Source organism: Chelmon rostratus, chromosome 13 (genome assembly GCF_017976325.1).
Source record: "Chelmon rostratus isolate fCheRos1 chromosome 13, fCheRos1.pri, whole genome shotgun sequence".
Taxonomy (NCBI): domain Eukaryota; kingdom Metazoa; phylum Chordata; class Actinopteri; order Chaetodontiformes; family Chaetodontidae; genus Chelmon; species Chelmon rostratus.
The window spans coordinates 305,552-321,252 of NC_055670.1; the positions used below are offsets into that span (position 1 = coordinate 305,552).

At 42.6% G+C, this 15,701-nt stretch overlaps 1 protein-coding gene across 7 annotated transcripts in view; it reads right to left on the minus strand.

Moving 5' to 3' along the window:
• Positions 1-7,952, minus strand: part of lrch1 (leucine-rich repeats and calponin homology (CH) domain containing 1) — a 128,264-nt gene extending 120,312 nt beyond the window's left edge. For 6 of the 7 annotated variants that reach the window (XM_041951505.1, XM_041951503.1, XM_041951506.1 and 3 more), the window contains exon 1: positions 7,564-7,952. In XM_041951505.1, coding sequence (XP_041807439.1) covers positions 7,564-7,789 — 226 coding nt within the window. In that variant the 5' untranslated portion in view covers positions 7,790-7,952. Of the gene's footprint in view, positions 1-6,000; positions 6,056-7,563 lie in introns of all 7 variants that reach the window. The other variant, XM_041951510.1, reaches the window with a different exon arrangement.
• Positions 7,953-15,701: the final 7,749 nt, after the last annotated feature.

A 15,701-nucleotide genomic window follows, 5' to 3' on the forward strand; every position in this document is an offset into this window, starting at 1 on the left:
AAATCAATGCCAGCAAGACCAAGGAGATGGTGATAGACTTCCGCAGGAAGTTGTCACAGATCACACCAGTGAGCATCCAGGGTTTGGACATTGACATTGTGAGAGAGTAAAAATACCTGGGTGTGCACCTCAACAACAAACTGGACTGGACCACCAATACAGATGCCCTGTACAGGAAGGGCCAAACTCGTCTACATCTGCTGAGAAGGCTGAGGTCCTTTGGAGTATGTAGGACACTGTTAAAAACATTTTATGACTCTTTGGTTGCAACTGCAATCTTCTATGTAGTGGCCTGTTGGGGCTGTGGAAGCTCTGAGAGGGACAGAAATAGCCTGAAGAAACTGGTCAGGAGAGATGGTTCTGTTCTGGACTGCCCTCTGGACAATATTGAGAACATAGGCAAGAGGAGGATGTTAGCCAAGTTGACATCTATCATTGACAACCCCTTTTCAGCCCCTGCATGACACAGTGGGGGCCCTCAGCAGCTCCTTCAGTAATAGACTGCTGCATCCACTCTGCAAGAAGGAATGCTATCTTAAGTCCTTCATTCCAACAGCCGTCAGGTTATTCGACTCAGGGATTGTATAATGTATCATGGTGTCCTCACACATATTGTTTCTTTGCACTACTGTAAACATCCTTCTATCTCACACAGGCTATAACCTGTCCAATATTACATTCTTGTTTCCTTAAATACTACACCTATGCATATGTATCTTTATTTCCGCTATGACATATATATATATATATTTTACCTACTGTGCAACAGAGTAAATACTGTACTTAACTTATCCATAAAAACCATGTGCATTTTCTTGTTTCAAGCCATGTGCAATTTGTCAATATTTCTCAATACTTTCCATTCGCAATATATTTTTTATAATCTTTTATTTTCCATTGCCTTTCCTATTGCTATTTTTTATTTATGCTGCCTGTAATACCAAATTTCCCCAGCTGGGGATTAATAAAGTTGATCTTATCTGATCTGAACTCATCATGTCATTATTTTAGCAGGAGTAATAATAATAATAATTTGTAAAATCAAGTCTTGGACAAATTAAAATTTTTGACCTGGTGATAGTGCTAGATGATCACCTACAGGGTTTCTCTTGGGAGTAACAAATAAAATGTACTAAATTTCATGGCAATAGCTAACCCACCCAACCTTGGTGTCAAATGAGTCCATGTATTGTACATATAGGTTTACATCGCTGGAGAGAAGTCTCGTCTGTGATTGTGTGTTTCCACTTTATGCTCCACATAGCAACTTCAGAGAGCCTGATCTTTGCAAAATTGCAGCAGTAGCTGGGAAACACTGAGAGAAAAACATCTCAAAAGACCTCATGTGGGCACAAACACAAGATAAGATCAACTTTACTAATGCCCAGCTGGGGAAATTTGGCAGCATCAATAAAAATAGCAAATAGCAAAGGCAATGGAAAATAAAAAAAATACAAAATACAAAATTTTGTAAGTTGACTATGTATATGTACATTTTATACAAAAGACTATAGAAAATATATTGCCAATGGAAAATACTTGAGAGATATTGGGAAAAAATGCACAGGAACTGAAACAGTGCAAATAAAAATATATGTGCATAGTGTAGTATTTAAGGAAACAAGAATGTAATATTGGACAGGTTATAGCATGTTGTACAGTAGTGCAAAGAAAAACAATGTATGTGAACACAGTCCTACATTATACAATGCCTGAGTTGAATAACCTGACGGCTGTTGGAATGAAGGACCTGCAGTAGCGTTCCTTCTTGCAGAGTGGTTGCAGCAGTCTGTTGCTGAAGGAGCTGCTGAGGGCCCCCACGGTGTCATGAAGGGGGTGAAAAGGGGTTGTCAATGATAGATGTCAGCTTGGCTAAAATCCTCCTCTCGCCTATGTCCTAATGGTGAGAATGCAGAGGGCAGTCCAGGACAGAACCATCTCTCCTGACCAGTCTGTTTAGTCTCTTTCTGTCCCTCTCAGAGCTTCCACAGCCCCAGCAGGCCACTGCATAGAAGATTCCAGATGCAACCACAGAGTCATAAAACGTTTTTAACAGTGTCCTACATACTCCAAAGGACCTCAGTCTTCTAGGCAAATGGAGATGACTTCGACCCTTCCTGTAAAGGGGATCTGTTTTGGTGGACCAGTCCAGTTTGTTGTTTAGGTGTACAACCAGGTATTTGTACTCCCCACAATATCAATGTCCAAACCCTGGATGCTCACTGGTGTGATCTGTGATCCCTTCCTGCAGAAGTCTATCACCATCTCCTTGGTCTTGCTGGCACTGACGTGCAGGTGATTCAATCCAAACCAGTCAATGAAGTTGAAGGGGGGAACCACTGTTGAATGTTTTTTTTAAATGACACAAATATTATTTTGTACTTTTTTTTTTCTAGCTTTCTGTACCAGAAATGTATCAAACCATTACCCTTAAATCAAGGTACACAGCAAACCTGATTTTTTGAGTACCATTACACCCCCAACACAAATGTAGCTACTTACCAAATACTTGCAAAAATGTTTTGTAGGCATGTAGAAATGATATAAACTGTAGCTGTAGTGTCGTGGAGCAAGAGAATCATTGGTTTCCCTGACAGGAAAAGATCTGAGCTGGTGCCTCCTGAAAACAATGAGGTGGGGAGCGGTCACTTCCTGTCTCTGTGCTGGTGAGAGGACCAGCATCTCTGCAGCCACTGCTCCACCTCACAGTGTTATTATAGATATTCTCCAACCCACATGTCTTAAGGTTAGTCTCTGCTCCACTGGCTTTCACTGCTCAATGTTGATGTCTAATACACCACTGAAAGCAACCCAAACCCTCTAGAATATATACTGCCTGGACAAAGACCATTTTTAACTTGGAATGGAATCAAGTAATTTTTGGCCTCATCATCCTTGTTGATCTTTATCACAATGGCAATGTCAGTCTGTCGGTCCACTACTTTGGTCCAGGCAGAAATATCTCAACAGCCATTGAATGGATTGTCATGACTTTTGGCACAGACATACATGGTTCCCAGAGGATGAATCCACATCATTATGTTGATCCTCTGACCTCTCGCACCACCATGAGGTTCATATTTGTAGTTTTTAGTGAAATGTCCCATTAACTGATGGGTGGATTGCCATGACATTTGGTATGTTCATGTTCCCCTCAGAATGAATTGGATGTGTTATATCGTACCATATAAACAAATAATTAAATCAATAAAACATTTCTGTAGCAGAGTTTTGTCATTGCTTAAAATGCAAAAAGCAACAAAGAGTAATATAGAAACAATTTGAACAGTCAACCTGAGAAGAAATGTACTGACTATTTCTATTCTGTTTTAGATTTCACATTATATTAAACAGAAGCAGGTCTCTGCGCTTACTTGCACATAGGAGTTTGTTTGTTCTGTCCAGTTTCATTATGTTTTCTGCTTTTCTATCTCAGTTCACTGTGCTCAGATATGATCTTCTCTTCTTCATTCATTCTGTCTGATGTTTCCGTAGCTGTTCCCTATTGTGAGACAAACCATTAACTCCTCCATTAACTGCTTCATTCACTGTGCATTGGCCCTCCCCTATATAGCTCTCCACCTTTTCAGTCAATAGACAGAGGTTTAAATTGAAAATTCAAGCAAAAGTTCAGGTTAAATCATGCACTTATGAGGTTAAAGGGTGTGTTAGTTTATCTAAAATAATTGGGCTTTTTTGGCCCTAATTTTACCAATTGTGTTAGTGAATATCAAACTGAGGTCCTGAAAGTCTGTACAATTTTTGGACTTTATTGTGGGCGTTATTTTCTATTAAATAGTCGGAATTCATACTTTCTTTTGTTTTTACACAGAAAATACTAAGCCACATTCAATGTCTGTTAAATGTGGTTCATTTTTAAATCTTCCCCAGTAAATATTAATGGCTGCGTGTCTGTTTCCTTCTGTCCCTGTTGTCATTCCATTCAGGTGTTGCAGAAACACCTTTGATCAAAATACTGCCCTTCTCTCTCAAGCGGGAAACCTCAATTTTCCCTTCAACTTCCCCTTCCATTTAACAAAAAAATCTGTCCACATGACCCTCGTTTTGCAAAGTATCAAAACACATACAAGAACACAAACATGATTCAAGAGGCTCAAATAAGCACGCCAGGCCAATAGGTGGTGATAAAGTCTATATCCACGACAAGTCAAATCCCAGAGAGCTTGCGCTGGGAGCAGATATTTGAAACAAACAAACAAAAACAATATCTATTGATTCAGACACCTATTTCTTCACCTTTATTGTATAACACCTTTTTGGAGCCCAGCCTAGCAGTACTATCCATCCACAAACAGAACAGCAGGGAGCAAAGCTGAGTTATATTACGACACTTTGTGCGTGTATGTGTGTGTGATGTGTGTGTATGTGTGCAAGTTTGTGTGTGTGTGCGTGTGAGCGCCCGTAAAGGCACATGAATGTGGGTTAGTAAAAGAGAGGGGAAAGGCATATAAAGCGAAGCACAGGAGATTCTAATTGCCATGGAAGGAGATAATAACTGCCTCTTTGCCACCCGGCATGCAGACTCAGCCAGGATTCATCAGCTGTGGTGCTGGTCTTTTAACTGATGAAGTGCAGCTTAACGTGGTGGCAGAAAACTAACTCAAAACAAAGCCTGACAGTGTGGGACACACAATCAATGTAATGTGCTAAGCACACAGAAACAAGCAGCAAGCACAATGATTGAGGTATCTCAAATGGCAACTACAGGACCCGACAGACCGTTAATGCCACAACAACACAACACAATAAACCTTATACAACAATAAAGCTTACAGGTACAAACATCATTAACCTGTCTCTGCCCAGTCAGGCAGATTCAATCACATACAGACCACAATACATATCACCTTTCCCTTTGCCGGATAACGTGTCCGTATACAGCTCACACCTTAACCAGGTGTAAGAGGGGTCTCAGCTGCCAGGTTACTAGGTACACCTAGCTTAGTCTTCTGCAATAATTCTATTAACTGCATTGTATTTGTTAAAGTGAGAGTTGTTTATAATGTTCTCTCTACACTAGTGTGTCAGTAAGAGTAGACTTAAATATTAAAAGCACCTTTAAGTACATCGCAATACAGTTCAACAGCAACATAAACAAGCTCCAGCATCGTCATAAAGTTGAATCAGGACCTCTTGAAAAACTTGATTTACAACTTTCTTGAAAGCAGGATATATTTAATTGTTACTGTATTAGACTGCATTTGCTCATCAATTGACAAGTGGCTTGCTGTAACCTAAAACTAAACCTAAACACTGTGCAGTGTCAGTATTAATACATGTGTGTTCACAAGTATGTTGCTGCATAGTGTATGTTAACTATGAACATAGAGTTTACAAGTTGCTGTGAGACCTGACTTGCCACTGTAATATTGCTTCTCCTGTCGGTCCAGCGTTGTTCTTTACTTTTCTTTTTTGCTGGGGACATATCAATCTCCAGCCACACGTCAAGTGTTTTATCCTCTCCAAACAAATTAAAAGTAATGTCCGGAAAATGCTCCATATTTGCCACTCAAATCAACTGCCATTTTGTTATTGAGCCTGGTACATTAACAGATTGCCCCTTTAGTACATGGCTGTTAGGACTACCTGAGCAGCCAGTCGTCTATCAAGAAATAAAACAAAGCTGAATTTTGGTGAATGACCAATCAGAATTGAGTATTTAAGAGTGCTGTGTTCCAAGAACTATTTGCAATGTTACATTGAGAAAAACATTATTCATAAATAGTTGCATTATTTGCCAATAGTTGCATTATTTGCCAATGCAGTCTGTCACAGAGTGGTGAACCCCTCCCCATCTTTACTTCAGAGAGACTCAGCATCTCTGGGAGGCTCTTTTAATGCCAGTCTTGTTCCTAACCTGTTGCCAGTTAAGCTAATTCATTGAGAGATGTTCCACCAGGTGATGTCTTTTAGTACTTAACAACTTTTCCAGTCTTTTCTTGCCACTGCCACATTATGTACACATCTGACGCTACTCACCAGTGGAAGAGGCTCAGTCCATCCTGAGAGTGATCGTCAATTAGCTTGCCAACCCCTGTCAACAAGCCAAAAAGTCTGGAATTCATATTCACCCGCTCTGCCGATACTGACGGAGAATCAATACACTTGTCTATAAAGTGCAAGAGTCGCCACCTGGGTTTATTTTCTTTAGCCAACTGTTGTATTGAGTCTCAAACTCATTTTTGGTTGATCCTGGGATCCAGAAGAGGTGCTTTTTGTTGAGATAATGACTGGCTCGTTGGCAGAGGTCTGAAATCATTTTGTAGTGAAGTATGCTGTTCACACTGATATCGGCTCATAAAAAATGTTTTTGCGAGTGAAAAGATTAAACAATAATAGGCAAAGTCGGCCTGAATTGCTTTTTTAATTTTAAAACTCCGACCCCCACAGTGTCTGCTTGGAAAAATTTTGACTGATTGGACTAATGTATTGGAGAATATAACCCGTCATACCTTGTGTTATGAATAGGCTACAATATGTTTAAGTGTTACAGTTTCTATGTTGAGAGAAATTTTCTATTTATCAATAAATTGTTAGTGACTTGAATATACAGTGTAGCTGGAGATCATCCACAGAAATCCTGTCCCCAGATGAACGTGGTTTTTAATGTCACCAGAAAAAATTCTAAATTCTCAGCTCCTAAATAAGATACAAAATGTGTCTTTTTTTCACTACTACACAATTTTTACAACTAGTATACATGTAGTTATAAGAATGTGAGTCAGAAATAAATATAGACTGTCTGCACCTTGTCTGCCTTAATTTAGTGCTGGCCCAATCACAAGTAATGCGACTTAATCAACTGGTTAAAGGTTATTTTGTTACTTCCAACTATTTGGACCTATGAACCTTGAATAAAAATCAGATGCAGATTTTTGAGTAATATGTTTGAGAACCCCTGGTGTAAACTATGTGTTCTCAGCCTAAGCTCAGCCTAAAAATGGTATGGAAACTTTATTACTGTAAGTAAAACAGCCTAAACTGAGTCTGGGCCTACCATGATCTCCATGTTTATTTAGAACTCTAAATGGACTAAAAGGAAGTGGTGGGGAATTCCACTGGAGGCCCACAGTGTAGTCACATCCTGCAGGCATTTACTTCAAGCTGGAAACTTGAGGACGTTTTCCATTATTCCTTTTAAAGTGTGTATACTATCACCCAAATCCTGTCTAGGGTGACACAAGAAATGTCATTTGGTGAAATTTTGACCACAAAACTGGCAACCAGTAATGTTCATTGGAGGATTTACATTCAACTGTGCATCTGGTCCAGGTGAAGCAAATATTGGAGGATGTATAGACTTTCATTTCGATTAAAATACACATGACACCAATGACCCACTAACAAACCTTCTTACCACCAGGGCTGGGTGTTCAGCTCCCTGTGCAGCTCAATTAATAAATACACATTGCTAATATTAAACGGATATGCCAGCACTGTAACGTTAAACGGGCAATGTGGAAAGCATCAGCGCGACTGTAGCGCATTACTGACAGTCGTTACCGCCCATTTTTTTAAAGCTATCAAGGGGAAGATCCATACCTGCTTCCACCGTGTCCGTCAGATCGTGGTTGGCGGCTGTCCGGGGAAATTCCTTCAGTTTTCGAGAGCTGAGGTTAAGAACGCCGCTAGCCGCCGCCTCTTCCAGCGCCCGCTCCAAGCCCCGGTTGGGAGGCAGGCTGGTGCTGCTGATGTGGGTCTGGGTCGACGGAGAGGAAACGAGCTGGGGAGGAGGAGAACGGGCCGACTCCGGTCCCAAAGTCGCCATAACGTACCCCTCTCCGTTATTCTCCGAGAGAGAGGGGGAGAGGGAGAGAAAGAGGAAGAGGGAGAGAGAGAGAGAGAGAGAGCTAACGTTAAGGTATACAGCGGGGCACCGACTTCTCAGGCGTGCCGTGCTGTGCCGTACCGCGCGACCTGCTTCTCCTCGATTGTCGCCGCCTCGTCAGTCTCAGTCTGTGCTGTGCATTACGCGTCGCAGATAAAACAGAGACATCCGGTCATAAACTTTCAAAATAAAATGTAGGGCTAGGCCACAATATTAACTCGCATAGTTAGTAACTAAATGATTTAGTATACTACCTAACTCATATTAACACAAACCTAATTTTCTGTTATGAACATTTAGAAAAATTTAGACATGTCCAACCTGGAGTAATTTGCCTCAAGCTCAGTCACTGCGGCTGTGCACTAGACTGTGTAGCTGTGAAAAAGCAGGGGAACTAAAACAGCAATTTAAACTCAATAAACGGCGACATCTGCTGGATAGAATCAATGCATGCAGCTCTTGGGTAAAAAAGAAATTCACAAATCCTCTTATTGTGGCAACTTATTGCTTCTACCACCTGGACCCCATATCCCGGTTCTGTTGGGGCCTATAAACCCACAAAGCTGCTGAATATTTAGGACTATTTTTCAATTTGTTAACAGACTTATAACAGGAATGAACAAACTCTTGTTAAGTGAAGTCCGTGGCTGAATGAGTTGCCATTTTGGCAAAAGAAAATTGTATGATAGGAATATGACAAAAAGGGCTCAGGTTTGACGAGCCATCAAACACTCTTGGGATAAACTGGAGTGGTGACTGTCAGCCAGGTCATATCACCCAGCACCAGTGTTTGACCTCACTAATGCTCTTGTGTCTGAAGGGGAACAATTCCCTGCAGCCACATTATGTGGCGGAGAGAATGAAACCAGAGAAGTGGAGGCTCTTATAGCAGGAGATTAATGTCCATGGTTTAATCGTTCCATTCATACATTCCTGTTTTTGGCATGTTAAGTAGCCACATACAGCTGGAATGTTCAGGTGTTCATATACAGGTGTCCATATACTTTAGGTCATGTATTGTATTATGTTATTATATATGAATTTTTTTATTATTAATTTTAACAGATTTGATTCTACCACCATGCCCTCCCACGCCACCAGAGCCCAGACCAGAAGGCATTACCTCTCTGGGGTTGGTTCTAGTTCCAAAGACTGTGCATCCTAGAGAGCCCTACCACTTTGAAGGCAGCATACATTTTGTACTCTTGTGGCAGCAGTATTCTCAGCATTACCATGTACAATTTGTGTAAAAATCTGTTGATTTCTGGCAGTATATTTTTGTGGCTGTTTTTCCAGTTATTGTGGCAATGCATATTTTTTATATTTTTTTCTTTTATATACTCACTTGTATAATATGTACATATATATAGTCAACGTTTCTAATCAAAATCATCAACCCGTCTCTTTCAACAGGCTATGTACCACATTCCTTTAAAATAGCTGTAATAAAACCTCTCGTCCAAAAGCCTATATGCAGGGTATTTAGTTAACTATATATACCGATATCTAACCTACCCTTTAAGATAAGATAAAACTTTATTTATCTCCAGCTGGGGAAATTTGGGCATTACAGCAGCATGTGTTAGCAGTGGAAGAAAAATAGCAGAAGAGATAGAGAACATTAAAACAAAAAACAAAAATACATGTATGCTGCCTTCAGATTAAAAATAACAATAAATAGTGTTACTATTCTATTGCACAGAAGAATAAAATACCCGAAACAGTAAATGATATGTAATATTGCACAAAATGTAAAGGAAATATGTAATATTGCACAAAATGTAAGGATATGAGCGTATGTTGGCAAAAATGACGAGAGAAAAACAACAGATTATTTGGCAAACAACATCAACTCACTCTTATGTTAAGCGATGCTGGAGTTGAATAATCTGACAGCTGATGGAATGAAGGACCTGTGGTAGCGTTCCTTCTTACACACTGGATGCAGCAGTCTGTTACTGAAGGAGCTGCTTCGGGCCCCCACTGTCATGCAGGGGGTGGGAGGGGTTGTCCATGATCGATGTCATCTTGGCGAACATCCTCCTCTCACCTACATCCTTAGTGGTGTACAGAGGACAGTCCAGGACAGAGCCAGCTCTCCTGACCAGTTTATTGAGTCTCTTTTTTTCCCTCACAGCACTTCCACAGCCCCAGCAGACCACTGCATAAAAGACTGCAGATGCAACCACAGAGTCATAGAAAGTCCTCAGGAAGATTCAAGATTTCTTTATAGTCATTGAGCATGACATCTCAATGAAATTTGCATTGCAACCCCCATGTTAGAAACAAGATAATGAGAAAGAAAGATTCTAAAATAAAATTAAGATACTAGAATAAAATAAACCAACATGCAGTAAAAATATTTGTAAATGCAATTAAAAATATACCAGAAATGAAAATATACTAAGACATTAAAAATATACTGAACAATAAACAATAGACAATAAAATATACCGGTGAAATGTACAGACAGCAGCTGAAACATACTAAAATGTATATAAACAGTAAACAATAAAATATACCAATGAAATGTACCAATATACTAAAATGTATATAATTTAGTCTAGTGTGTGTGTACTTAAATGTTAAGTACACAGAAGGTGGAGGTGGAGGTGAAGGTGTGAAAGTGCGGTGTGCAGTGGTTCACAGTTCTCACAGTCTCTCACTCCGGTGAGGGGCTGCTGGGGGTGATAGCTCTGACAGCTCAGGGGAAGAAGCTGTCACTCAGTCTGTTGGTGGTGGTGCGGATGTTCCTGTACCGCTTTCGTGATGGAAGCAGTAAAAACAGTCTGTGGCCTGGATGGCTGGGGTCTGTGGCGATGGATCTTGCCCTCTTCCTGACTTGGCCTTCATAGAGTCTAGGCAGAGGCGGTTCTGGCTTGACTAGCGCCAGAAGCATCCCTTGGCGCGCACCCCCCCCCCCCCCCCCCCCAAAAAAAAAGAAGAAAAAAAACCTCCACAAACAAAGGACTTACCCCCAAACAACACAACAATACATTAAATTATTTGAATTACTTTATTGGATATATTAATAAATAAAAAAATGTAACTAGGAGAGTTAAGACAAAACAGATGAATAATATCCCTGAAGAAAGCATATAAGGCAACTCCATATATAATCTTAAATACAAAGAACCATTCATGGGGAAAGCAAAGTCAGCAGGTACCTCACTTGGTCCTCTACAAACCAGCTGTCTCCGAATTCTGTCAGTCAGAACTGAAGGCCAATCAGCAGGGTCAGCAGACAGAGGCTCATCCTCAGGCACAGGATTAGGTGGGATTTCTAATTGAGGCATTTCTAACAAAGACAAATGGTATTGTCATTAGTATACTGGTTATTCACAGCCTTTATAGTGTTTACAAAAGTAATAAAAAATATGCAAAAATGCACACATAACACCACCCACACACAGTCATGCACACACACACCTGAGGACTCCTGTAACGAACATGTGGCTGAGGAGGGAGGGAGGGAGGTAGGTAGGTAGGTAGGTAGGTAGGTAGGTAGGTAGATACTTTATTCATCTCCAAACAGGCATTTGCTCCTCACCAGACTCCAGGACCATGTCTTATTTAAAAAGCTATATCACATGTAGCTCACAAAATGCCATGTCAATATATGGTAGAAGTTATTTAACTGAGCATATAGCGTATAGGAATAATAAAGTCCACAGTCAGGACTGCTGTGTGAATTCGCACTTGTTGTGTTCTAATAGTTGCTAGTTCAGCAAAACTAAATATCAAGTGCAGTCGTCTTCTGTAGCTTAGCAACATATTAGCAAGAGGCTAATAAATAGCCGATAGCCTACTGTCGCTCACATCGCGCACAGAAATCTGCATACCTTTTTCTTTTGCCTGTTTCTCTTCTTCTTTTTTTCTTCTTCGAAACTGGGCACCTGATGGCTTCTTTGGTCTTTTAGTTTGATCCATGATCTTCATTTAAGACACGACTCCATAACATGACCTTTCGCATTACCTTTTGCCAACACCTTCTGTTCACCCGTAAGTCAACTCGAGACCGGAGTCACGTGACGAAAACAAGTTTACGTAGATTTTTTTTATTTTTTTTTTGCATTTTTTTTGCATTTTTCACATAACCCAATCAATTATGTGTAGACATATGGGTCTATGTTAATTATGAAAAACAATTTATTTGGAAGCAGTTTGTGTTGTGTGGCCTAGCGGCATCAGTCTATCTTCAGACAGTGTCCTGACTCTCAGTCCTGTCCACACGCTCCACCACTTCTCTGTCCATGAGGAGGGGGTCGTGATCCATTTTCCTGGACCTCCTGAAATCCACAATGACCTCCTTGGTCTTCCCAGTGTTCAGCCCCAGGTTGTTTGCTGAACACCACTGGGTGAGCTGGCGTATCTCCTCTCTGTAGTTTGTCTCGTTGTTATTTGACATGAGACCCACTACTGTAGTGTCGTCCGCAAACTTCACGACTGTGTTGGTGGGGTGGATGGCAGCACAGTCGTGAGTAAACAGGGTGAAGAGGGCTGGGCTTAGCAGACAACCCTGTGGTGTGCCCGTGCTGAGGACCAGAGAGGATGATTGTCTAGGATGACGGTGTTGAAAGCTGAGCTAAAGTCTACAAATAGCATCCTGACGTAGGTGTTGGGCTGCTGCAGGTGGGTCAGGGCGGTGTGCAGGGTGATGGAGACAGCATCCTCTGTGGACCGATTCCCTGTAGGCGAACTGAAGGCTGTCTAGGTCTGAGGGGATGAAGCCTCTGATGTACCTGAGAAGAATCCGCTCAAAACACTTCATGATTACCGGGGTCAGAGCAACAGGCCGGTAGTCATTCAGGCAGGTGATGGATGTCTTCTTCAGATCGGAATGATGGTGGAGGACTTGAGGCACTCAGGAACCGTAGACAGCTGCAGGGACAGATTGAAGATGTCCAGGAACACTCCTGCTAGCTGGTCAGCGCATGTCTTGCCTGACACCTTATCCGGTCCTGTAGCTCTGCGGGTGTTGAGCCTCCTCAGGGTGGATGTCACCTGGTGCTGCTGCAGGACAAGGGGCTGGTGCTGCTCCTCCAGTCGGGGTAGGTGTATGGCTTCTCTGCTGCCTGATGTGTCAAAGCGGGCAAAGAAGCTGTTTAAGGTGTCAGGCAGGGTGGGGTCATGGCTGGCGAGCTGAGTGTAGGCTTGTAGTCCGTTATGGTTCTGATGCCTCTCCACATGTTCTGTGGGTTGTTGTTATTGAAGTGATCTTCAATTTTCTCTTTGTACCGGAGCTTGGCCTGCTTAATTCCTTTCTTCAGGTCTGCTTGAGCCCTGCTATAAGCCAGCCTGTCACCAGCTCTGTAGGCAGTATCCCGGGCTTTCAGCAGGGCTGTCCAGGCATGGTTTCTGGTTCGGAAACACTGTGGTGGTCTTAACGGGGAGGACAGCATCAGTGCAGAACTGAACATAGGACAGTACAGATGATGTATACTCCTCTAGGTCTGCCTCTTCTCTGAACACAGTCCAGTCTGTAAGCTCAAAGCAGTCCTGAAGTGCAGAGGAGGCCACCTCAGTCCATATCTCTACTGTCCTGGTGGTCGGCTTTGTTCTGCAGGCCAGAGGCTTGTAGGCAGGAATGAGTTTCACTGAGATGTGGTCTGACATGCCCAGGTGTGGAGCTGCTACAGCCTGGTAAGCAGCAGGGATGTTGCAGTAAACCTGATCCAAAATGTTACTTTCTCTAGTAGGAAAGTTTATGTATTTGTTAAATTTGGGAAGCACCGCCTTCAGTTCAACGTGATTAAAGTCCACCACAATCACAGCCGCCTCCGGGTTGTCGTTCATCTGCCCGCTGATTAGGCAGTACAGCTCCTCTAATGCTAACTTAGCATTAGCCCGTGTGGGATGTAGGCGGCCACAATAACAATGGGCAAGAGTTCTCTAACCAGTTGGAACGGTTGGCATTTCACCGCCAGGTATTCCAAATCAGGAGAGCAGAATGTGCTGACAGTGCGTGTGGCTGTACACTAGGCATTGTGTACATAAAGCGCCAAACCTCCGCCTCTGCTCTTACCTGAAGTTGCAGTCCTATTCACCCGGAACAGAGAGCGCCCCGCTATCTCCACGGCTGGACGACAGCATCCGGGATGCTGTCGTCCAGCCAGGTCTCTGTGACAACGGTAACACAGCTGTCCAACCGGCGAGAGACTGTCCTTAGACGGACTTCATCGATTTTGTTGGTGAGAGACCTGGCGTTAGTGAGGAAGATACTGGGGAGAGCCGGTCTGTGAGGGTTAGCATGTAGCCTAGCACGCAAGCCGGCTCTCTTGCCACAGTTGTGTTTACGGTGCCTCCTCCGTCTCCTTGGCAGCAGTGGGGGGATGGTGGTGGGCTCTGGGGTCCGTAGCAGCTCCGGTGGAATAAAGTCCAATTTAGGGGGTGTGTGGAGTCCAAACTGTACTCCAAAGATCAACAGTTCGGACCTGCTGAACTGTGTCAGAGCTTCGAGAAGAGTGGTGAACGTGGAAACGAGTAAAAACAAACTCCACAACAACAAAAACAAAAACGTAAACACGGGAGCTACGAGCCGCTGCGTCTGCACGCGCCGCCATCTTGGTCATAGCAACGTATACATATAATGTAAAGTTCACAAAACAGCGTTCTTCAACCTCATTGTTATTATCTCAAAATCAGCATTGCAGCTATATCCCTCCCTCGCTTTTTCAAAACAAATCACTCTCTTACTGCGCCTGCGCTGCAGTTGCTCGATCCATCGCATCTCGTGCTGCATTCACTGCAGTCAGACATTGGATTCCCTCGCTGCAAATTGGGTTGGCAGCAGGGGTGGCAAGGCTTTCTTTTAGGGTGGCATTTGCCACCCTATGCCACCCCAGTAGATCTGCCCATGGGTGGCGCTGCTGGTCTGGGTTCTGATGGTGCTGCTGGTCTGGGTTCAGGTGGTGCTGCTGGTCTGGGTTCGAGTGGTGCTACTGGTCTGGATTCTGGTGGTAGAGGTGCTGTTGTGGATCTTGTGGATCAGTTTCACACTGACAATCCTCAGTGTGACACAGTGGTCACACAGACTGTGCTGAAGGAAGCAGAGTGTGTTGTGCAGGATGGAAGTGAGCTGTTGGTGGATGAAAAGTTTTCCGAAGAGAATGAGAAGAAGAGGAGACCTGTCCTCCAGTAAAGTGAAGATAGCTTCTCTTCAGAGTCAGTGTCTGCAGTCAGATGGCGGTGGAGGTGATGAGGACAGTGATCTAGACTCTCTGGCGTCGTATCAGACTTGGCCTGACAAACAAAGCGACTACTCTTTAACAAGTATTAAGAAGTTCCTGCAGGACACTAAGGGAGCCAGAAGAGTGTGAAGTAGGTGCGGAAAGTGATTCCAGATTTACAACTCTTCACTGATTCAGTGAAATCCTTCACTGACCAGGAGACGTGTCATCTAAAACAAAACAGTTCAGAAGGTCGAAAAACATTTAGAGGACAATGAAGACGTCTAGTAGATTTTCCAACTCATTCCTTATCTCTTTGTTTGTTTTTGGTTTGCAGCTTCTTTTCTGTTCTATGAGGGAAATAAAAATAGGAAGCTTGAACTTAAATTGAGCAAGAGATGATGGGAAAAGAGCTTCTCTTTTCAAGCTTTGTTCTCTAAAAAAGCTTGATGTACTATTAGTTCAAGAGACACACAGCACAGCTGATAATGAGGCTGACTGGAGGACAGAATGCACTGGTCAAACCGTCAAAGTCAGAAAACCAGCAACAGCTGTGGGGTTGGAATTCTCTTCTCCAGGGATTTTGTTCCTCAGTCAGTAGAAACTGAAGAAGTCATTAAAGGTCATCTGTTAACAGTGAGAGCAGTGTTTGAGAACGTAAACATGGTGTTTGTTAATATTTA